Source organism: Lactuca saligna, chromosome 2 (assembly GCF_052625555.1).
Source record: "Lactuca saligna cultivar CGN05327 chromosome 2, ASM5262555v1, whole genome shotgun sequence".
Lineage (NCBI taxonomy): Eukaryota > Viridiplantae > Streptophyta > Magnoliopsida > Asterales > Asteraceae > Lactuca > Lactuca saligna.
In genome coordinates, this window is record NC_136418.1 from 32,482,296 (window position 1) to 32,508,277 (window position 25,982).

General features: G+C 35.5%; 1 protein-coding gene across 3 annotated transcripts; it reads right to left on the reverse strand.

Annotated features, from left to right (window-relative positions):
* Positions 1-606: 606 nt before the first annotated feature.
* Positions 607-9,624, reverse strand: LOC145030843 (putative serine/threonine-protein kinase SIS8). 3 transcript variants are annotated; one of them, XM_078979274.1, is made up of 13 exons: positions 8,716-9,612; positions 7,307-7,726; positions 6,571-6,674; positions 5,470-6,452; positions 4,738-4,778; positions 4,355-4,423; positions 3,508-3,608; positions 3,317-3,395; positions 2,294-2,392; positions 2,158-2,226; positions 1,996-2,045; positions 1,155-1,331; positions 607-1,014 (listed from the first exon to the last, which is right to left on the reverse strand). In XM_078979274.1, exons 1-13 carry the CDS (start codon positions 9,163-9,165, stop codon positions 921-923), a joined length of 2,736 nt encoding a protein of 911 aa, XP_078835400.1. In that variant the 5' UTR covers positions 9,166-9,612; the 3' UTR covers positions 607-920. The 3 variants fall into 3 exon arrangements, 2 of the variants coding, with proteins under 2 accessions (XP_078835400.1, XP_078835401.1); XM_078979275.1 differs by having other exon boundaries at positions 7,307-7,745; positions 8,716-8,847; XR_013676718.1 differs by lacking the exons at positions 607-1,014; positions 1,155-1,331; positions 1,996-2,045; positions 2,158-2,226 and having other exon boundaries at positions 3,191-3,395; positions 8,716-9,624.
* Between the last annotated feature and the right edge of the window lie 16,358 nt (positions 9,625-25,982).

Sequence of the window (25,982 nt, forward strand, 5' to 3'; positions counted from 1 at the left end):
TTTTTGTTGGGTTTTGACAAAAGTTAAGGTAATCTTTGTGCAAACTATTCATGAGCTAGAAATTCTTTTGTTTGCAACATCAACTTTATATTTCACTCAAAAAGTGAAACAAAGTACAAAAACACCCTAGTCAGTAAAAACATCTCTAAAAAACTTATTAATCTAATCTCATTTAACAAACACAACTTTAATATACACACAAATTCATGATTTTAAGACATAAATATCTTGACAAAATTTAATAATTGTTTTATAAGATGGAGAACAAAACAATTATTATGAAACTAACTCTCATGTAAAAAAGTAAAATTCTTCCTTCACGTTGTTTCATAATAATTGACTCATTCTCCAAGTGTCAAACAATTATTAAATTTAATGATAGTGACGTTAACACAACAATTCAATTGAATTGTTAAATATGTCAAGTTACACTTATGATCATTTAAATATAAGCTTCTTGTCAAAATTAGAAAGTCTTTGACATTTTTGTTCATGACTCTATTAACCTAACATACCCCATCTCATCCTAGTCATTGAAACATCTCTAGAAAACTTATTAATCGAGTCTCATGTAACAAACACAATCTTAACGTACACATGAGTATATGATTGTAATATCTTGACAAAAATCATTGGTTTCTTGAATGTCGGATTCCAACACACAACATGATTGTTTATAAACAAGTAACAACGACCTCGATACAACACAAATTTACAAAATATGAAATTGAGATGGTCACATGACCAAGCTTAAAAAACATGAAAATCGACCATATATGAAAAAAAAACAAATCAAAATTCTTTAAAACTTGTAAGTGTGTGTTCATTGCCATTCTTTAACAATGATTTTCTCACAATTTCTCCCGAACAAATAACTTGCACGACTTCATTATTCCAAGATTGTATGCAATCCAATTGGACTAGTCTTTAGGTGTTTTAGAACTCGTATTCGACTTTTGAAGTGGCTTCAAGGCAGCCATGATGTCAGCAAAAGTCGGTCGTTGTCTTGGATCTCTATAACAAAAAAAAAAAAAATCGTCACATCTTCTATTCAACCTACTTTCTTCATTTAATCGATTTAGCTACTTTAACTATTTCCCATAAAAAAAAGTAAAATATTAACTTTGAGATATAATTTTAAAAATAAATCTTACGTGTGCCAACATCTTGTGATGATGTCAGCGATGATAGGGTCCATGTCATCAGGAATATCAAGACGACGATGTTGAAAGCCAACTGCACCTACAACTTGCATTTGATTCATTCCACCCCATGGTTGTTGCATTGTGCAAAGCTCCCATAAAACAACACCAAAGCTATAAACATCACACCTAACATAACATAACATAACACATTTTTAGGGTTAAATGCAAGAAATAGCAATCTACTTTTATTCATCTATACTATAGCATTCTACTTTCGTTTCTTCCTATTACATGAAAAATCTACCTAATATAAAGAAATGTTCAGTTGTTCACTACTATAATAAGAAAAAAAAAATTGAAATTACAATGCGATAATTGGTGGATTTTCAAAGTATAATACATTGATAAAAAAAATGGAATTAATATGCAACAAAACAAAAATAAATGAAGGTAAATTGCTATTTTTTGCATTTAGCCTTCTTTTTTATAGTATCTGAGACTCTTTTTTTTTTTTTTTTTTTTTCTGCTCTCATTAGGCCTTGTTTCTATTTTCTTCTCTGGATAAATGATGTTTAAAAATTGTTTGAAAAAATGACACAAAGATAGGGAAAACTGAATGAAAGATTAATGGTGAAAGGCTTGATTTCTTGACTTTCTCTATTAAGTCATTCTTTTTTACATTAAGCAACTAAAAAAAAATAAAAAATAAAAACTCGTATATATAGCTTATTGGATTAAATCATGTCCTCATTAACTCAAAAAGAAACAGAAACAACACACTAATTACTTTACAGATGACTAGATGAGTAAATATGTAAGAGCAAAAAAATAAATAAATAAATAAACTCACTTTTCATCAGAAGGTTCATTTCTTAGGACTTCTGGAGCCATCCACTCTGCCTAAAGAAGAAAAAAGACAGGGGTACAAACGGAATTAGTCAAGAAAATTCATACAGCATTATGTATTTATTTATTTATTATTTTAAATAAAAAATAAATAAATTACACATACTGTTCCTGCAGTAGACCTTGATGAAAGAAAGGTGCTGTTCTTCATTCTTGACAACCCAAAATCACAAACCTGAAGGTTAAAATGTCAGCAGCAATACAAATGAGGAGGGCATTTATGTCTTTTTCAATGGTCTTACCTTTACAACCCAATTCTTATCAACAAGGAGATTTGGAGACTTCAAATCACGGTGAACTATAACAGGTGTGCAGTTGTGCAGATAGTTCATACCACGAGCCTGAAATTTTAATTTCATAATTATAATAAGATTTTAAAAAAATAAAAATAAAGATCAAATTTGTGAGTGGATTGAAGGTCGATAAAGGGTGTTTGAATGTGCACTTTCAAAGTGATTATAGAGACTTCTAACAAGGTAATGAGGTTTTCAGTTGCTTAAACATAAGGGTATTAATGTCTTTTTGACTTGAAAGGGGAATAATTTGGGGGTTGATTATTTTTTCCTCTTGTATGGGTAAAGTGTTGTGGTATAACATAAGGTTTGTTTGTTTTCTGGAGTGAATAAACTGTCTGAATTAGACTAAATGACCATTTTGCCCTTACATCCCAAAACTCAAATTTCACAATATTCATTAATTTTAACATGAGAAGGGTCATGTACACCTTTCCAGATTAAGTGCTTAATCCATTAAGTCAAAAAGAAACACCCCCTTAATCTCATAAAAGACCTTATATTTTGTGTTTTTTTCCGGATTAAACCTCAAATTTATTTTTTGCCTAAAAAAGACTGTATTTTTTCATTTTTTCCAATCTGGCCCTTTTAGCCATTTTTTTCCCAAAAAAATTGTAAAATTCGAGGGTTTTTTCGAGAAAAAACTAAAAAAGTTGAGGGTTTATTTGGAAGCATTTAGAAGTTTGAAGGTTTTTTTCAGAAAATAATACAAAGTTGAGGGCATTTTCGAAAAAACACAAAATATAAGGTCTTACATTATATGGGTGTGATTCTTTTTGACTTAATGCAGAAAGAACTACTTAACAGAGAAAAACAAAAACAAAGCTTTCCCCATTAAGTCCTAACCTTTTACCAAATTGCCCTCGTTTGTTTTCCCCTTCAATTTCCCCAATCGTATCCTCATTTTCTCAAATACTTTTTTAAAATGACAAAACTTTTATTACAAAAAACCCTTAAAAGAGAGCATCATACAGTATCAAGAGCCATTCTTAATCGCCTTCGAACATCTAGTTGATTATTAGGCCTGTGGAGTAACTTATATAAACTTCCTCTGCAAAAAAATAAACATACTTTATTAATTCAAATAAAAAGAAACAATGTTATATAAAAAAAATTAAATTTTTAATATATAATTTGTTTGTGTGAGTGACATTGACATATACCTTGGAAGAAATTCGGTTACAATTGAAAGATGTGGTGCACGTGTAACAGCTCCCATGAAGAGTACAACATTTGGATGTCTAACTCTTTTCATGATCCTGACCTTGTAATCCAATGAATTAAAGAAATATGTTAATTTTTTAGTCAGAAAAAGGGTTGAATGATTGTTTATGTAATGACCATGTTCAGAAAGTTTACTAATTTATTCGATAAAGTGATATTTTTAGACCAAATGTTTGACTATGTGTGATTCTAGGATGAAAAGATGCAATGGTTATGTGTAACAATGTGGTTGCATGATTTGTGTCAGTTGCATAAATTGGTAAAAAGGTGGAACATTGTTGTGTAAATTTGTAAAAAAGTGAAAGATTGTTGCATAAATTGGTAAAAAAAGTGAGACTGTCGCATAAATTGTTAAAAAAGTGAAAGATTGTTGCCTAAATTGGTAAAAAAAAAGCGAAACATTATTGCATAAATTAGTAAAAAGGTGAAACATTGTTGCGTAGATTAGTGAAAATGTGAAATATTGTTGCATAAAAAATAAGAAAAAGTGAAACATTGTTGCATAAATTGGTAAAAAAGGTGAAACATTGTTGTGTAAATTAGTAAAGAGTTTAAATATTGTTGCATAAATTGGTAAAAAAAAAAAAAAAAAAAGTGAAACATTGTTGTATAAATTAGTAAAAAGGTGAAACATGATCGCATAAATTGATAAAAAAAAAAGTGACATGTTGTTGCATAAATTAGTAAAAGAGTGAAACATTGTTGCATAAATTAGTAAAAAGATGAAAACATTGTTTCATATATAAGCATTTAACAACAGATGTCAACGTCTGTAGAAAAACATACCTCACTTCTGAATTCCTCAAGGGATTCTGTAGTTATTTCTTGATCTAGGAACTTTTTAACAGCAACATCCTGAAAAATTATACAATTTGAGAAAAAAAAATGTCACATATAGATCTTTTAGATCAAAAAACTATATTCTTACTTTCTTACATAAAATCATCAAGATTAACAGCAATTAACCAATGCTTATAATCTATACAACAATAAAACCAATCGTATTTCTGCAGGTTTTGAAAGTGTTATTTTCTACTTTCTGAATGTTTGCAAACTTGTGGGGTCCACATGTCTTAAAAAATTAATCTTTTTTTCTTTTTCTTTTGAAACAATATCTTTTAGATGTATCTATAAAAGTATTTTTTTAATCACAATGAATATGAACTTACAGTTCCATGCCAATCACCTCGGTATACCTCTCCATATGATCCTGCAACAAAGAGAAGATATATATATATATATATATATATATATATATATATATATATATATTAATTATATTTAATTATTTATTAATGCATATGATAAAGTAATTTATAAGAAAGTGAACAAAATCGATAAAAAACATCCCCATAGTTTCACTTTTTTTTTTTTTTTTTTTTTTTTTTTTTTTTTTTTTTTCAAATTACATACTCGAACAAAAAGATTTTTCAATATATCCTCAAAAGCATATCTATCACATAAATTTTGCACAATTTCAATTGTATTTTGCTCACAAAAATCATCAAACAAAAATGTTGTAATTCATGTTAGTTAATTTTATTAAAGATCAAACAAAAATGTAGTAACTGTTATATTGTAGAATGCATGGAAGTGATAAATCTTAGGGCTAAATGCAAGAAATAGCAACACATTTTCATTCTTTTTTTTTTTTCATGTTACAACATTCTACTTTGAAAAATCTACCAAATTATAGCTTTGTACTTTAAATTCGTTTTCTTATTAGGACATTATACTCCAAAAAATCTACTCGATTGGTAGATTTTTCAAAACACAATGTTGTAACATGAAAAAAAAAAAAAAGTAAGATGCTATAATAAACAGATCAAAGAAAATACATTGCCATTTCTTGCATTCTACAATATAAAACATAAAAAAATAAAAAATAAAAAAATAAGTACCCAATCCGATACGTTCACCCAATGTGATATCTTCCCATGCTATCTCACAATCTGCCACATCATCAAGTGACACCTCAGACATTGTACTTTCATTACCCGTTGACCTATCCGATCTTCTCTCATTTTCTTGACTTTCTCCATCTCCATCTCTTCTTGGAGACTCCAAAGAATTCAAACTTTCGTTTTCACATTGCATTGCAACCGAAGCAGTGGTGGTTGCCACCACAACCGCCGCCGTTACGGTTGCCGCCGCCGCTACCGGAAGTTGCATCTTCGGGTCCGCTATACTTCTCGTGGCGGCAACCACCATTGACGCGGCGGCGGCGGCAGCCGCCGCCGCCACCGGAACGTTTCTCATGTAAGAAACGTTCTGGTGGTTCTCTGGTTTACCAGAAACTTTCGGTAATGGAGGTAAGAATCGAGGGTGAGGTAAATTATTTAAATGACCAAAATGCCCTTGACCTTGACCTTGACTTTCAATTGATTCTTCTTCCTCGTAGAAGAGATCGGGTGGAGCAACAACGCCACTTTCGCGTAAAACATCGTGTAGTTTTTGAGCTAACTGAGGGTTTTCTTTTGCAGCATCCATCATGTATTGTGAAACGTCTTTGACTTTCATTTTGAGGACAGATGGAGAACTAATGCCTTCGGTCCATGATGTGGATCTTGCGTGTAGGTGATGAGGTGTCTTTGTCATCGCCGGAGCTTCACCAAGTTTGGTGTCTTTAGTGGTGGTTGCCGCCACCGGTAATGAGCTAGTGGTGGCGGCAACCACCACCATCGATGATGATTCACCGGATGAACTAGTGACACCACTTCTTGAGGAAGCTAAATCATCAGGAGACCATGGACTTGATGAGAAAGATTCATCATAATCTACAGTTAATCCTCCTCCTCCTCCTCCTCCTCCTCCTCCTCCTCCTCCTATTGTGTCAGATGGAATTAGGGTTCCGGGGTCCGCCATTAAATCAACAATATATTCCCTATTGATCATGTAAAGTAAAGTGTAAACCATTGTTTTAGTTAATGATTAAATAGTAAGCTTCATGTGATTGAAGTAAATTTCAACATGAATAGATGCATTAAAGCTAAGAGCAAAACCTTCCATCATCAAGTTTTACAAAGTTCATTGCAACATTGTTGGAGCCCATGTATTGTTTCCCTTTCACTAGGCGACATGGGATGCCTACACTATCTGCCAAAACCTACAAAGGGAAAGGTAGTTGAAAAGAATAGAAATTATATATCATTAAGTGGAAAATAAAAGATCCTACAACCAAGTGAAAAGTTTATTAGAAAAGTCAGAGAAATGAGGCTTTCCATATTAGGTCCTAACTTTTAACAATTTGCTCGGTACATACCCTAAGGTTAAAATAGTCAATTCCTTGATGGTTGTAACATTCGGTTTAAGCTTAGAATCAATATAAGTTAGATGTATCTTGAATCTACATGATAATCCTATTTAAATACAAATAACAATAATTACCACATGGTATTCATCAAGGTTACTTTTTTGGCATCTTATCCAATAGTTGTTTGTTGCTATACCACTTAAGAGTTGTTTTTTTAAACTTGAAGAATCCAATGACATAATCAATTAATCATGTGCGTAAAACTAGGGATAGTTATGTAATTCAACATTTGTCTCAATAATGAGTTTTCTTACTACAACTTCTTACATGCTTCTCCAAATATGATTCTTTTGACCCTAAATTGTCAAATTCAAGAAATTCCATTAATTTTCAAAGTACAATGCCCAATTAAGAAAGATACCTTGAAAGTAGGATGCTATAATAGAAAGAAATGAAAGTAGGATGCTATAAATGTAAAAAGATACCTTAAAAAGCAAAGCTCGATGACATGCCATTCCAATTTTCAAAGATCCAAGAGGCAAAACCATGCTTCCAAGAGTCGACTTTAATGTAGAACTAAGATCACTCCAAGCAATCAACATCTTATCAGGGTCCACAACTGGGCCCCCCATGTGATCAGAAACCAAAACCGCAAGTCTTTGAACCAAAGTTTGACCAGATGTTGACTTAACAGCCATGTCCAAAGCCTTTTGTTCAAGTTGTAAAAGCTTAGAATCTGCAGCCTTATTGACAAAAATAGCTTCCCATGTAAGATTATCCGATACGGGTGTTTTTTGTAAATCCACAAGGGAAGGCATCTTTGATGATGTGGGCCCCGATAAGATTCCATAAAGATCATAGAACCCATCAAGAATCTTGTCATCATAGCTAAGAGCACTGTAATTCTGTGAAGTATGAACGAGTCTAGGACATGAGAGAAGTTAGAACCTAATAAGCATATTTTCTTTATAAAACATGCTTACTAGTAAGAAATATGAATCAATTGTATGAAATATGGATTATATATTGAATAACTAATAAAAAAGGACTTAATCTGGTAAAGCTATATATGGGTGTTTCCTTGTTACTTAATGCCAAGAATTACCTAATATAGAAAGTTGGGGAAATGAAGCTTTCCTAATAAAGTCCTAGTTTTTTACAACTTTAATGTTTTTTTTTTGTAACCCAAGGTGTTGTTTCTTTTTGAATTAATAGATTTATGTTGCAAGGCTTAATCTGGTAAGCCATATATGAGTGTTTCTTTCTGACTTAATGCAACATGAATGACTTAATATAGAAAGTTAGAGAAATGAAGTTGTCCTTGTTTCTTTTTATTGTAAGGTGTTACAGGGATAAGCTAGATATGGGAGTTTCTTTTTGACTTAATGCATAAAGAATGACTTGATGTAGCTATATAAAAAGTATCGGAAATGAGGCTTTTAATTAAGTCCTAGTTTTTTTTTTTTTTTTTTTTGTTACAAACTTGTTTCTTTTTTATTGTAACTTGTCTCTTTTTGACTTAATGGACTTAGAGTTAGACGACTTGATTTGGTAAGTAACATATGGGTGTTTATCTTTGACTTAATGCAAAAAGAAAGGTGTTTATTTTTGACTTAATGAAGAAAGAAGGGTGTTCCTCTTTGACTTAATGCAGAAAGACATAGAAAATCAAAGAACACGAGGCTTATCAGTAAGTAACTAGCTGGTTGATTAATTTGCATAGCCTAATGAAATCGAAAAAGAAGTAGAGAAATTGCATAGCTTAATAATGAAATCCAATCACAAAAGAATCGAGATAAGCATTGCGCAAATGACAAAATCTTGGGGTTCGTAATTATATCGTGTATTAGAAATATATTCAAAAGTAGCAAACTGAAATAAGAACTCAACCTACCCAATATCGAAAGGCCAAGACTTCAGCTGGAGTATTCTCTGGAGGACAAGAACCCAAACTGATCTGCTTAACAGCTTCGATCTGAGCAGCTTCTGGATCTTCCCTCGCACTCAACTCCAAAGCCAATTGAAGTTGATACTCTTCTTCTACTTCTGGATCCCTAGAGTTACGAGACCCTGAATCCCAAACCCTCACTTCATCCATCGCAGCTTCCAACTGACTACTGCTAACGGAGTCAAACCCTTGAATCGTTTCCAAATTTGAAGAAGATCGAGGACTTGAACTTCGCTTATTCGTTACTGAATTAAGCCACCCCGTGATCCCAGATAGGGGTTTATTGAGTTCATCCGATTGAGATTCGGAATGGGTTTCGATTGATACAGAACGTCGTGAGCTTGAATCTGATGACTGACTTGACTTGATGTGTAGCTTCTTTAAAAGATTTTTCATACTGTTTCTAGCACTATCGTTATGTGTTTATTAAAGTCAATGCAAACTTTCTCATGAATTCAATCAAAAACTACCACCGTTGAGATCCGAGAAAGCGAAAGATGGATTCAGATTAGCAAAAACCCAGATGCTGATCTATAGACATCAAATGAGAAACGTTCTCCTATTTTATTGGTGAAAAGATGAATTTAATAAACAACTACTTTGATTGAGATGAGTAAGAGATGATCGATGAATAAGCAAGAAAGTTGATAGAAAAAGGGGATTTGAAGTAGTGGAAGTAGGACACCTACAACATACGAAGACCCACTTGAGGTTTTGAGGCACAGATTTGAGGGATGGATGTATGAAAAGTTTATTTGGTGGAAAAATTAAACAAGAAATCTTTATATACTCTTTGCTACTATTTCCATATCTGCACCAACAAACGTGGGCTTATTGGCTGGCGAGTTGTTGGGAGATAAGTAGCTAGCTGTACACAAATGGAAATGTGTAATGATTGAATATTCCTATCAGGTAATCGGTTAGCAATGGTGTCGAGTCATTCTTCAAACACTTATTTAGGTAGTAAAGTTATTACGCCATTTTTGTGAATTATTAAAAGAGAAATTGAATAATGTCATTTAATTTATGTTATTAACTAAGATTTTGTTTGTTTATGTTGGTGATTTTATTGTCTATCATATATTTTGTGTAATTGAAACTAATATGTGAGCTAAGGGGCTTATAATTTGTATTCCATATTATATGTTTCGGTGTTTGTGGAGTGCACGCATATAGAAGATTGAGTTATAAGTCGGTACGACATAATGACGAGGTCAAGGGGCGTGGCCCCTTTGCAGGGTTTTAGGGTAGCACCATAGTCTAAAAATTGATTTCTACTAGGAGATTATTGTATGTTTTGGCTCTTCTCCCGGAGCCACTCTACCAATAACAATCCTTTAATTTCAGGGGTTCTAGGGCAACCCCACATCACTCTTTATGTGTCATTAGTGGAGCATGAGTGGTTAATCGACACACTAATTTTGGACTATAAAGTTGAGTGATGGAAAAGTCGAAAATTATTATTGTTAATGGAGCGTGTGTGGTTTATCGACACATTAATTCGAGATGATAAATGAAATTGAGGTTGTCAAGTAGGTTTGCATGGTTATTCACATCTTATTTGTGATAATCGGCATCCTAATCACAAATTTTAAGAGCATATTTTGAGATTAAGCATGTCATTGATAAGATTCAATGAATCTCAAATGATCTAAGAATTTCATGTTAGATTGAAATAGGTAAATTTGTATTACCTACCTTGATAAATTTGCAATTGGATTACGGTATCCGTTTTCTTTTATTGTGATTTGTATTTTGGATCCTAGCCTTGAATATTTATTTTGTGTTAAAATATTAAGGATTTATATCACTAACCAAAAATATGTCTCTTTGTTTAAATGTATGGAAACGGAAAACTCGTTGCTACTCAAGTCGGCTCCTCTAACTCAAACTTCTCTCTACTCTCGATTTTGTCGAAACAGAAGTTCACCGGTCCCAACTACATGGATTAGATGAGGAACTTAAAGACGACTCTTCATTATGAGGGCAAAGAATATGTCCTTGAAAAGTCTCTTTATGAAATTGATGAATCCACCGCTACTCCTGAGGAAATTACCTCATTCAACAAACATTCTGATGATGCCACAAAGGTCTCTTGCATCATGGTGGCCACTATGGCACTTGAGCTGGCCAAGTTCTATGAGGACTACTGGTCATACGAGATGTCTCTCGACCTTGTTGGAAAGTCCACAAGAAGGAAAAACGAGAGCGATTCGAAGTGGTTAAAGTTTTCATGGCGTGCAAGCTCTAGGAAAGAGAACTAGTTTTCCCTCACGTACAAAAGATTTAAAGGTACGTGGAGCAACTCCATAAGCTCAATGTGTCGTTTGATGATGATTTGGCTATTGATATGTTCTTTAGCTCGTTACCTCCTAGTTATGATCAGTTCGTTCCGACTTATCATTTTAACAATACGGAGATGACATTGACTGAGCTTCATAATTTGTTGCAAAATGATGAATTGGGAATGAAGAAAAATCATGCCTCTACTGCAACAAATGCTCTTGTCCTTGCCATTGGATCTGGAAAATGGAAGAAAATGAAGGCTCCTTCCTAATCCGGCAGGAAAGGGAAGGCCCATGCTGGAGTGCCTATCGGTAGGTCAAATTCGAAGCCCAACTTTGATATCCATGTGTTCAGTGATCCAAAGGAGAAAACTTGCTTACATTGTGGAGAAAAGGGTAATTAGAGAAGAAGCTACCCTAAGTACATGTAGGACTTGAAAGATGGCAAGATCAAGGCTTCCTCTTTAGGTATTTACACTATTCAAGTTAATAACAAACAACTTTCTCATTCTTGGGTCCTTGACACAGGATGTGGTTTTCCATATTTGTTCTTATTTGTATGGACTAAGCAAAAGTGAAGGGGTGGAGCATAGGAAGCTCAATTTCACTATGGGCAATAGGTGATCTTTACCTGTTACCAAGATTGAAACATATGGGCTTGTGCTTAATAGTATTGGGGTTAATTTGATTGATTGTTGTTATTAATCAGATATAATGTGAAACATGTTGGGTTTTTGAGCACTATAACACTCTTATGGTGCACATGCAACCCTAAATGCTTTGGATCTATGTTTTCTCTATTATACATGCATATTTTCAATTTTTACAAAGCATTTTCCTAATTAGCATACAAATTGCCAAATGAATAAAACATCTAGTTAGATGACATACCTTTTGGAGGACTTGTAGTTCTTGACCCTTGAAAGCTTGAGCACCTCAAGTGTGATGCCTCTAATGGTTCACAAACACCAATATGCAAGAGGATGATTTAAGAGAATAATCTATTTATCTCAAAGAGATGAGGAAACCGATTTTGGTCTATGGAGGGTTCTATTTATAGTGTTGGACATGCTAGGGTTACACTTGGTAAACCCTAATAATCCATGACTTTCCACATTCTCATGCTCCATGGGTTTAACCTCCATGAACTATCCATGGATTAGTTTAGCCCATAATCATGGATCATTAGCCCACACTACAAGAATGATTGGTTTACATAATCAATCCCCATATATTTGATTAGTCTCTTTTGATCACAAAATTAATAAATTAATTCTTGATCAATACTAATTAAATAATTCCGTATTACTATATTATACTTGTAATATTTTAATAAACCATAAATAAACTTATTCTCAAAATTTATCCTATCAAATTGCACTAGTGAAGGCAACTTAAAAGGACCATGCTACAATCGGGTCAAGTACATACCAGTTATAGTTGTGGGCTTAGACACCAAATCCAACAAAACATTATTTTATTTCATGTACTATTCAGAAAAGGTTTTATATATTCATTTGATAATGAAGTTGTTTATATTTCTGCTTATCATAATGGTGTTTTTATGTTTGAAGATTTACCTTGTAATGGTGTGTATGAAACTGTGACTTATGGTGATAAACTAGGCAATATTGTGTTTCATATTGATTGGTCTAACGGTGTAGAGAAAGCATGTTTGTGGTATTGTCATCTTGGGCATATAAACAAGAAACGTATCACCCAAATCCAAAAAGATGGAGTGTTGGATTCATTTGATCTTAGGAAAAATGATAAATGTTAATCTTGTCTCTTGGGCAAGATGACTAAATCACATTTCAGTGGAATATGTGAAAGAAGTCAAGGATTGTTGGACCTAATCCATATGTATGTCTGTCGCCTATTTAGATCAACCACAAAATATGCTAATTGATACTACATGACATTTACAGATGATTATAGCAGATATGGTTATATCTACTTAATCAAACATAAATTGAAAACCTTTGAAAAGTTCAAAGAGTTTAAGCACAAGGTTGAGAATCAATTAATCAGGAAGATAAAGATGCTCAGATTTGACAGATGTGGTGAGTATCCTAGTATCGAGTTCCACAACTATCTCAAGCAATATGGAATCATTTCACAATTGACTCATCCCACAACACCACAACGTAATGGTGTGGCTGAGAGGCATAATTGAACCTTATTAGAAATGGTTCGTTCCATGATGAGCTGAGCTTCTATTTCTATTCATTTATGGGGGCATGTCTTAGAGACATCCGCCCATATTGTGAATGTTGTTCCAACAAAGAAGGTTGCCAAAACACCTCTTGAGATGTGGATAAGGAAAGCTCCCTCACTCGCACATATCAAGGTCTGGGGTTGTGAAACACTTGTAAGACGAGAGACACATGAATAAATTCAACCTAGAGCCAAGAAGTATTATCTCATTGGCTACCCACAGAAGTCTTTTGGATACTTGTTCTATGAACCTAGTGATAATGTGGTCTTTGTAGCTCGAAGAGGAGTCTTTCACGAGAGATAGCTCATATTCAAAGAGGATAGTGGGAGTGCTATTGCTCTTGAAGAAATTCAGGACTCATCCAATAAAGGAACCTCAGACAACATTAACACTCAACATGTGGAAGAGGCTCCAATTGAGTCAGTTGACAAGTCATTACCCCTTCATCGTTTTAGTAGGTTTAGCATGCCACTTGAGTTCTATGGTTTCCATATTACTACAGATGGTGACAGGTTTGTCAGTGATTGCACACTGGTAAATTTGGATGAACCTGCTAACTACAAGGAAGTAATGGCAAGCCCTAAGGCTGCTAAATGTAAGGTGGTAATGGACAATGAGATTCAGTCTATAACACCCGGTTTCTAGATCGGACTGATTTAGGGCTTTAAGGAGTCAAAGGCATGGTTTTTTTGGTAAAACCAAGGCTCACTTGAACCATTGAAGGGCCATGGTGAGGAATAATTAAATTGAGAAGTTGAATTATGCTGAGCTCACGACGTGTGCAATAAAGAGCTCATGACGTGAGATGCTCTGCAGCCAAGCCCATGATCTTTTTGGGTTTCATTCATATTTAAACCCCATAAACTCCATTTAGGGTTCCAAAACAGTCTCCTTCGTCCCTAAACTCAGTAAAACCCTAACCCTAGCCTCTCCTTGTGATTCTTGAGCTTTTGGTTGAGTTTTGGTGATTTGAAGAGGAAGAGCTCACCATGGAAGCATAGTTTCAGCTTGGAAGTTCCATTTTCAACCTTTAGCTACACATCTAGACCATTCAGATTCATGGGTGCAAGCAGTGCTGAAAAAGGGTGCAGTGTTTCAAAGTTCTTCGATTTAGGTGAGTTTTGAGTCACTGTACCCATGGGTCGAAGGCATCAATGTCGGCCCACTAGTTTTAGTTATCTTTAGTAAATGGATGTCATAGGGATTGTATACAGTCATGTAGGATAGATTAAGGACATTTGATCTAGGATCTTTTACCTTTCCTTGTTTGCTTGTGGTTCTAAAGTAGGATCACCTATCCAACTATATATCTAACCTATGAGTATATACGGTTATGCATTCCTTGGATTGTTATTATTTAGTATGTTGATATGTTGTAGTGATCTATTAGGTTTGTATCCTAGTATTTAGTATGTTTCCATATTGTAATGATATGTTAGATCTGTATCATGGTATATAGGATGTTGCTATTGTTGGATTAGTGTCTAAGTCCATAACTATTTTGGTATGTACTTGACCCGATGGTGCATAGTCCTTTTGGGTTGCCTTCACCAAAGCAACTTGATTGGATAAATAAATAAAGAGAGAGAGGTTATTATGATTTATTAATATGTTATAAGAATAATATATTAAAGGAGAAATCATATTTGTTTAATTAATATTGGTCAATAATTAATTAGGAATTAATTTTGTGATCAAGTGTAATTAATTAAACTAGAGGGGCTGATTTGTAATTATGTGATAGTTACAAAATAAGGTAAGGATTATCTTTAATATAGGGTGAACGAATTTGAGGTGATAAGGCCTTAGAATTCGACTATGATAAGGATTCAAGGATTATCTTATGGGTTGCTTTGTGAATAAGCAACTAGATAAGGATAATGACTGAAACCCTATCTCTACACCTATATAAACACCCCTTGGCTCATGAATTCGTGTATCCCTTCCCAAGAAGTCCTAAGGACGAATTCTAACCTCTCTCCTCTCTCTTTATACCTTCTCCATTTGCTCTTGGTGTTTGTAAGCCATTAGAGGAGTGGCACTTGTGACTCTAAGCCTTCCAAAGTCAATACAAGGAAATTTGGGATTGTTATTGCTACATAACAATCAAGGTAACATCTTAAACCTAATTATATGTTAATATCGATTTCCATATACTAGAATAGGGTTTATAGTCTTGGATTCAAAGCATGTACAATAGATAAACCTAGATCCAAGCATTAGGGTTTGTATGAGCACATAGGATGTCTTATGACCAAAACCCATCAGCTATACGGTAGTGATCTGTAGATATGTATGTCTACATGTACTTGTTGGTTATCATCTAGTAGAGTGCCCTATGGACTATATGTGGTCACGTAGGATAGTCTGACAACTCTTGATCTAGGCTTTCTTGCCTGTTTCTTGTTTGGTTGTGGCTCTAGAGTAGGATCACCTGTTCGCATAACTATCTCACCTCTAGTTACTTATGGTTACACACTTCATAGAGGTTAGCTAGTAGCGGGATAGTATGCGGTGTGAGTACTAGTAGGCATTTGTGAGCAACATGATTGTTGTTTTCTTGTATTATTTACCTAGTTGATCCTTGATTGTTTTTTTGTCAACATATAGTGGTAGTGAGGTTGAGGTGGTCCTACTTTGTGTCATAGGCCAAGATACTCAATGCAGGTCGGATGTAAGCCGAAGGCACGGAGGCTCGGGAGGAGCGATCGAGTTAAGGCGATAGGTCAACAAACCTTAGGTAATCCAACCTGATGGATGATTGGAACTGTTGCATGTTGGCATTCCATTTCGAGGACTGATTGGGCCTAAGCATTCCAACTAGGAGGTTGTGGTTTGTTATGCATGCTTGTATATTTATCATATGGGGGTATTTGGGGGAGGAAATCACTCAGTTTTGTTCTTAATCAATTGTTTATGTTTTGCAGGTTTTATTAATACACGTGGGGAGGCGAAGGCGAGACTGTACACACTCATCAATAACATTAAGGATTCTATATTTTCTATGATACTCTGATTTTTAATAAATGTAATTTGGAATAAGTGGTTTCTAAATAATGGATTTACAATTTGGGAAGTTTTACCTTAATAAAAATGAAAAAAATTTGGTTGTGAAAATGGGACCTTACAAGTTGGTATCAGAGCCCTGGTTTGAGTGAATTGGAGCAACACTTGTGTGAATCCAATCTCAAACTAGGATCCGAGAGTTTTTTGCAAAATGTTTTTGAAAAAGAATTTATAATAAAAGAGTTGGGTTAGGGACATGGGCTTGGTCTCTTGTCATGTTCTTTTTTGATTCTTGGCTTGGGATTGGGAATGTGGAACTTGACTTAACTTTGATTTTTTTAGGAAGATCAGGCATGTACAGTCAGCCATAGCCCAAACATGAAAGTGGTTCCCAAAATACTCATACTTTTTATGTTTGTTGAGTTTTGATTTTGTTGATATATGGATTGTTAGAAAAGCATGCTAGTGGGTAAGTTTTTTTTTAGAAACTGTTGAATAGAGTGCCTAAGTTCAGTATTGCCGTGTGAGATAGGGAGTCGCTTGTTATATGTTACTTGATTGTGTGATTGCTATATGTATGTTGATTAGTTGTATATGGTCGGGATTGAATAGCCCAAGAATAATCAACTTGGTCTTACTTCTTGTTCGTTTTTTGGTTGTGGATTTTGGGCAGAGTTGATTATTCGACAGTCTATCTGACCTTGTATTATACACAATAAGCATACATAAAAGCAACAAGTGGTGCGGAAGCAAGGGTAATCCTAAGAAGTTAGTTGTAGCACATAGGAGAAGAGAGTGTTAGCGCACCTAAGGGTGGTTTAGTGAAGTGACTTAGGGCCTTGGGATGAATTCTGAATAAACCACGGATAGGTATGGAAGGTAGTACGAGCCTGTACTACTAAAAGCACAAGATCCGTATGAGACTCAGGAGGAATTTTGAGGCTACTAAGGAACTAATAGGAATAGGGCTTGGTGTGTTGAGCACTGTGTTGTCATGCTAAACTTTCCGTGGTATATTTTCAATATGACGGCTATTGAAGGTTCATGATTAGGAGCTGGTAGCATTGGGAGAGAAAGTATGAGTGAGGAGGAGATATGTGGGATCATTGTTGCAGGAGTGGCCGACGCGATTAGGGAGGCAACTCCGGAGTTGTTTGGGTTGGTCAAGAACGCCATGTTTGAGCTATTCGATGATCGTTATGTTTCACTTTATGAGGTTGCTTATGCTGCAGCTACCGTGGTTGTTGCTATCTTTGGGGTTCGAGGAGAGAGAGCTTTCCTGTACCAGGACTTTGACATACGAAGACCCTAGAGTTTAATGGGGTCTCGAAACCAATTGTGGTGATGATATGGTTATCTGATGTGGAGGGTTGTTTCTTCACATGTTCTTGTACGGATGACCAGAAGGTCAAGTGGGCCCTGAACCTTCTCAGATACGGGGCGAGGGATTAGTAAAGATTGGTGACTGGTTCTTACACTCCTAAGTCGAGGGCCCCGATGACTTGGGAGCAGTACACAGAGATGTTACGTGTGAGGTATGTTCCCCTGGTGGAGAGGGAGAGATTAGCCCATGAGTACCTGGATATGAGATAGAAAATTGGCTTGGTGACGGAGATCGCCAACATGTTCACTGAGAGGGCTTTATTTAGTCCTGAGTTCATTGCTTCAAAGTAGACTCAGATGACTCGGTATTTGAGCATGCTCAAGAAATATATACAACAGTTTGTGTCTACTTAGTGATACAACACCCTCACTGAGCTTTAGGATGTCGCGAGGAGATGAGATATTGAGATAGAAACCCAGGTGAGAGAGCAACATCAGGCTCTAGATCAGCCCCAACCTACAACAAAGCGGTTCAAGTCCGTCGGCTGGAGTTCAGGATCAGTTGGAAGGAGGATCAAATCTTTTGTATGTCATAGGTATGGCAAGGAGGGCCATTTTGGTAGAGATTGTAGACGGAGTGCATGAGTTTGTTTCCATTGCGACTAGGAAGGCCACATAAGAGCTCATTGTCCTTTTCTTGGCGAGGTGTTGGACCATACACCCTTAGCTCGGCAATTACCTGACAGTCGTCTGGATGACTGGAGTTCCGAGGATCAGGATTGTGTTAGCAGTTCTTCTATTTAGCAATCATTATAGTAGTTGTATTTATCTGTAATTCCTATTTGTGCTTCAAAGTTCATTTGTAATCTTGAATGATTAGTTGAATGGAATTATCTTATTTGGCTTTGTTTAAATTGATTTCTTTTTATGGTTAGATTAATTATCTTTGTCCTCTTTTGCATGCGAGTTGGAATTTATGAATGTTGTGTGGGTTCAGATTCTCTTCTGCATGTGGGTACCCGTGGTTGGGATCAAGTGATGGAGCTCAACATAGTCTGAGTATCAAATGATTGTGAATTTGTTAGACTCTAGCGTATCTCAAGTGGGGGGGAGTGGAATCTCATAACAGGAAGACCTTGTGCCAAGGTTCGGTTCTCAATTGAACTTCTCCAAGTTCGAGACTTCGTGCAACTGTCGAATCTTCTAGTTTTGCATCAAGATTACCGTTAGCAGTTGGATTTCCCTTCAAGTCATATTAGTTTTATTTACGACATCATATGTAGGGCATATTTATGCTTTAGACTATAGGGTGTTATGAGGGTTTCCTTGTATATTCTTGTTTGATTGAGGATTAGAGGCTTGAGTTATAGCCCGGAGACCTGGTAGGATCAATTAAGTCTTGTTAGACTCGAGTACTGTTGATTGGTTGGTGGATTAGGGTAAGCCCGAGTGCTGTTTTTGGTTAGTGGATCGGGGTAGGTCTGAGTGTTGTTAATTGGTTAGTAGATCGGGGGTCAGCATGAATGTTATCGTCGATTAGTGGATCAGGGGTGAACCTGGATGTTGTTAGTAGATAGCTAAGTAGGCTATTAGACCCGAGTAGGAGCGTGGTCTAGTTTTGTATGTGATCATTGAGATTTCCTTATGTGGTGAATTTTTATGCGGGGTTAGTAGAGCAACAGTTGGCTGAGTAGATTTAGGACTGACCAAATATGCGAATTTTGGTTATAATTGATAGAAATGATGGTTTAGCCTTGTCTGTTGGTTTTCGTAAAGAATTCTCTCTGATGCGTCAGTATGTGAGGCTGGATGCTGTGATGTGGGATGAAGTTCTTGATTTGGATATTGATAAACGATGTATGGTTGGAAGACCTTTCTTGGGTTAGGTTAGAAGTCTTGGGTAGCATGAATGTCAATGGAGTGGTATCAGAAAGTCTTGGATTAAGAAGTGAATTCTTCTCTTGTGGATGAATGATGTTGCGGGGAGTTGTTTATCATCAAATTGCTTCTTTCTTTTAAGGTCCGCAGAGGAGTCAAGTTTGAAGCACCCTCAAAGGGTAATTTCTAGAATAGGAGTGAGAAGTGATTTTGAGGACAAAATCGAATTTAAGTGGGGCAGAATTGTAACACCCGGTTTCCAGATCGAACCGATTTAGGGCTTCAAGGAGTCGAAGACATGGTTTTTGGGTAAAACCAAGGCTCACGACGTGAACCATAGAAGGGTCACGACATGAGGAGTAATTAAATGCAGAATTTGAATTATGTTGAGCTCACAATGTGGGCAATAAAGAGGTCATGACGTGAGATGCATTGTAGCCCAAGCCCATGATATTCTTAGGGTTTCCTTCGTATTTTAACCCCATAAAATCTATTTTAGGGTTTCAAAACAACCTCATTTGTCCCTAAACTTAGTAAAACCCTAACCCTAGCCCTCCTTGTGATTCTTAAGCTGTTTGGTAGAGTTTTGGTGGCTTGAAGAGGAAGAGCTCACCATGGAAGCATAATTTCAACTTGGAAGTTCCATTTACAACCTCTAGCTAAACATATGGACCATTCGGATTTGTGGGTGCAAGGAGTACTGAAAAAGGGATCGTATCACAGTGTTTCAGTGTTCTTGGATACAGGTGAGTTTCACCTCACTGTACCCGTGGGTTAAAGGCACCAATTTTGGCCCACTAGTTTTGGTTATCTTTTGTAGAGGGATGTCATAGGGACTGTATATAGTCACGTAGGATAGACTGAGGACTCTTGATCTAGGATCTTTTACCGATTCCTTGTTTGGTTGTGGTTCTAGAGTAGGATCACCTATCCGAGTATCTATAGAACCTCTGAGTATATATGGTTATGCCTTCCTTGGATTATTGGTATTTAGTATGTTGCTATGTTGTAGTGATCTATTAGATCTATATCCTGGTATTTAGTATGTTGCCATGTTGTAGTGATCTGTTAGATTTGTATCCTGGTATTTAGTATGTTGTCATGCTGTAGTGATCTGTTAGATTTGTAACCAGGTATATAGGATGTTGCTATGTGGTAGTGATCTATAGATCTGTATGTCTACATGTACTTGTTGTTTATCATCTAGTGGAGTGCCCTAGGGACTGTATTTGGTCATGTAGGATAGCATGAGAACTCTTGATTTAGGATTTCTTGCTTGTTCCTTGTTTGGTTGTGGCTCTAGAGTAGGTTCACTTGTTCGGGTGGTTATCTTACCTCTGGTTACTTATGGTTACACAATTCGTAGAGGTTAGCTAGTAGCAGGACAATGTATGGTGCAATGAATAATAGGTGGTAGTGAGCTAGATGATTGTTGTTCGCCTGTATTATGTGCCTGGTTGATCCTTGATTATTTATATGTCGATATATGGTGGTAGTGGGTTGAGGTGGTCTTGCTTTGTGCTGTAGGCCAATATACTTAGTGCGGGCCGGGTGTAAGACGAAGGCACGGAGGCTCGGGAAGTGCGGTCAGGTTGAATCGGTAGGCCAACAACCCCAAGGTATTCTAGCCCGATGGCTGATTGGACCCGTTGCATGTTGGCATTCGATTTCGAGGACTGATTGGTTTTGGGCATTCCAATCGGGAGGTTGTGGGCTCTTATGCATGCTTGTATGTTTATTGTATGGGGTATTTTGGGGAAAAATCACTTAGCTTTGTGCTTAATCAGTTGTTTATGTTTTGTAGGTTTTACCAGCGATCATGAGAAGGTGAATGAGGGACTATACACACTCATCAACAACATTGAGAATTCCGCATTTTCTATGATACTTTGATTTTTAATAAATATAATTTAGAATAAATAGTTTTCTTAATAATGGATTTATAAAATGAAAAGTTTTACCTTACTAAAAATGAAAAAAAAATGGTTGAGAAAAAATGGGACGTTAAACAGTCCATGTATGATAACCAAGTATGGAACTTGGTTGATCATGTGCCTGGTCGAAAGACAGTTTGGTGCAAATGGATGTTCAAAAAGAAGACCGACATTGTAACGCCCGTGTTTCAGGGCTAAGTAGTAGTAGATGATGTAATAGACTAGGTCAACTATTGTAACTCTTTTTGAAGTAATAAAGATGAATTATTTGAGTATTATGTGAATTATGTGCATTTATGTGTTTATTACTTATTTATAAATGTATAATAAATAAAGGATAAAAACAAGCATCAAAATTAAAGTGTCAGATAAACCTGATATCCTTACACAACGTTATAGTGTTCAAAACAAGGATTCCGGATATATAAAGAATGTCGAAATCCGAGTTATAACGAAGAAGTTATGACTCGTCGAAGTTTCACAGTAAAACCGACACGACACCGGGAGTGTAAAAAGTGAATTTATGATAGAGTGATTTTTAGCCTTAGCAATCTAAACAAAAGTCATACAGTATATTAAACTGAGAGCGTCCATAAAAAGAACGCCTAAATCTGACTTCGTATGAGTAAGTTATGATTTTTCTAAGATTTAGCAAAACAGTGCACAACCTGGAAATTCGAATTTTAGATCGGTCGATTTTCAGCGAAAATAATCTAAAAGAGAAATGAAGATATCCTTAATAGTATTTAAACGATAAAAAGAAAGTTGAAAACGGAACTCGTATGTGAAGGATATGGACGAAGATTAGTCCCTACTCTTCAAGCGCGGCGAATTCGATACAGTTTTGTAAATCCCAGAGAGAATTAGCCAACGAGATCTAAATGAAAATTGTAGTACTTGTAAATACCAACACGTGGATGTATGTAACATCAAAAACAGAGCTCGTATGCGAAAGACATGGCCGGAGCTTAGTCTCTACTCTTCGAGCGCGATAAATACGATACAATTTTTGTAAATCTGAGATAAAATGAGAATTAGCCGATGAGGTGTAAATGAAAGTTGTAGTACTCATAAATACCAATGCGTGGATATAAATAACATAGAAGATGGAGCTTGTACACTGAAGATACGGACGGAGCTTAGGGGCTACTCTACGATAAAATCCCTATAAATAAAGGATGAGTCCTTCATAATTTCTTCACACCATAACCTTTGTTTCTCTCTCTAACTTCTCTCTAGCCTCCTTAAACCCCTACCAAGTCTAGGGAACCTTCCTAGCACGAGAAGGAAGACCCAGAGCCCCCGAAGGCTCCGAGAAGAAAAGTTTTCAACTCGGAAACGCTGCTCCAGCGAAGCCCGGTTTTTTTTAATAAAAACCCGTTGTAACTGAGCTACGCCTACGCTATTTTTAATATAACTTCTAATTAATTATAGTAACATTATTAGGACCTTAAAAAAATTATTTGGGCTATTATTATGAGTTATATAAGAGTGTTGTTTAACGCTTATATAATAGTAATAATGGCTAGACTATTAATTAGTCGCGATTAATGTTAGACTAAACCCTAGTGGTATTGATACTAGGTTTTGTCGAAGGAAATTGTTTTAAGAGTAACAAAGCGTTGTTTGAGTTCGGAATCACCACCTTACCAATTGAGTGCATAGTCACTTTCATCTTACACATATATATGAAGTATTTAATATAAACTACGTGGTATATGTGCATATTGTCTGAATACTTGCTGTCTATGCCGATGAAAGATTTTTATACATGTTTTAAATGATTTAAACTGTATATGTATTTTATATCTACAAAAATGTTGGGGTAAAACATGGGTAGATGTAATAGACGATGTGTGATAAAATGATGAGATGCCTCGATGTTGTTGTTGTTGTTGTTGATTCTATCATCTAGCAGAGTATGGATGACGACCATGGACTCTTCGAGACAGTCCAGTGGAACGCTAGCAAGCTCGCAACCTGTAGGTGTTTGTGAATGATGTGTTCACCGGTGCTCCATCCCCCTTATGGTTTTGTTAAGGACATCTATTGCTATGGAATCCCCTTAGCAGTAGTGTCCATCCCAATGATGATCCTTAGGCTAGGTCCCTTATGATAAGTGTTTAGGTACGTAAAGTGAGGATAATGGGAACGGGTAATTGGATTATTGTTGGTTGATGAAATTAAATAACTTATTTATTGTGGGTTGAAAACCCTATGTGCTCACCAGGCTCCCAAGCCTGACCCACTCAGTTTCATGTATTACAGGTAGTGGCGTTCGAGCATAGATGTGATGTTTTGGATGAGGGATTACGGATATAGGCTTGTAGATATGAATAAATGTAGTAAGGCTTATATTGTACTGTTTATGCTTTTGATCTATATCCAACATGACATCCCGAGGTTTTTAATGAAATACATTTCTACGAAAATGGTTTGATAAATCTTTATCATATTTTATTTTGGGAACAAATTCCGCAACACTTTTATTTAAAATGTTACTCTGATTTTTAAACAATGCATAAACAAAATCGGTCTTTTTTGGCTTTAGAAATGGGGATGTCACAATTGGTATCAGAGCATTAGTTTAAGTGAACTAGGAATTTGTAGGATCCCTAGACTTAAACTTAGAATGTTAAGCGATGATTGTGAGATGAGTGTCTAGTATATTTTTGACACAAGCACTAGTTTATTTTAGGAAAGATGTTTAAAATGCTTTTATGTGCTATATGCTATTATTTGTTCGAATCTATGGTCTGTTGCCGAACGGATCTGGAAACCTTATGTGTTGAGGATTCTAAACATACGACTACGATATTAGAACTAGCATGTGTAACACTAGTCAAAAGTAGGTCAATAACAATCACAACCAATCATGTAATGTGATTTTGTTAAACTAGTAATGTAGTAAACTCACTATGTATTTCATGATAATTCTAATATAAATATGAACTTTCATACATACTTTATGGTATCAAAGTATACATCCATATGATTTCAAAAATATAGAGAATATCTAAATTTGACTTCGCATGAAGAAGTTATGATAAACCGAACACTATAAAATCTCTATAACATAAGGAATTTAAAATAGTCTTAGAATTAGCTATTGGAGTATAAAATAGAGTTATAGTGCTCGTAAATACCTACGCATGGATATAAATAACGTCAAAAACGGAGTTCGTATGCAAAAGTTATGGCATTCCGAAGATTTAGCTTTTAAAAACCCTAAACTAGCTAATTCACGACGTGAGTTTTATGACGATCACGATAATCTGTCATAATTAGGAATCTAGAAGCTGCAAGAGGATAAGATCCAATTCACGACGTGAGATTTATGACACTCACGACGTGAGGTGTCATGACCACCATCCGAAGCTAGGGACGCAAATGGCAAGTCTACGGAGTGAATCATGAGACTCACGACGTGAGCCTTATGACACTCACGACGTGAGTGTCATAAAATCTTACTATAAATAGCAAGATCGACCCCTGCATTTCCTTACACCATTTCCTTTCTCCTCTCTCATTTGCTGAAGCCCTTCTTACATCCCGAGCCCCAAAGACCTCGTACGCTGACCGTTTCTACCTAGATTACATAAAATCACGTCACTAAGGTGAGTTTCACGGCCCCACTTTCTAATATTTCGGGGGAAAACGCATGCTAGTCATTGTATATATGTTATTATTATGTCTATATGATAATATATAGTTATGATAATCGAGATATGATTGTTCTAAATATAATATTTTGAATATATACAACTATTATCAACTTATCGGTATGTTAATATATTAATGTAGATCTTGAGTTATACTTAGGATTCTATATATAGTTTGTGTGCTATATGGTTCCGAAGTTATATTCGGAAGTTTTATATGTTAAGTTATATAGTATGTTGCAATTAATAGTTTTATGTCAAGATAAAACTAGATATGTTATATGTTGTTATTATTCGTTTTATGTCAAGATAAAACTAGATATGTTATATGTTGTTATTATTAGTTTTATGTCAAGATAAAACTGGATATGTTGTTATTGTTAGTTTTATGTCAAGCTAAAACTAGAAACATTATATGTTGTTATTATTTGTTTTAGGTCAAAATAAAACCTGGTTTTTACTTCAAGATATAGCTGTTATACTGCCTAAATGTTATGAAGTTAGGAGTAATGTTTAAAAGCATAGTCTAGTAACTTAGGGTTTTAGACACAAAAATGCTTTTGTTGTTAGAGCTATAGGAAGACGTCAAAGTCTATCTGAGCTACTGTATTCATCATCTAAGATTGAGGATCTTAGTGAAAGTCCTCTGACTTGTATTCGTTAATACCGTGTGAGCGAGGAAGTCGTGTATAAATAGTATACCGGTTGACCACCCCACTTGTGACTGTTAGCTACAATCAACCAAAAGCAAGTGATGAACTATCCTTTTATTTGTTATTATTCCGGCATCAATGAAACGTGCGGAAACTATCGCAAGGTGTAATCCATGTACTACCGCATGGTGTGATCCTTGTACTACCTCAAGGTGTAATCCTTGTACTACCGCAAAGTGTAATCCTTGTACTAC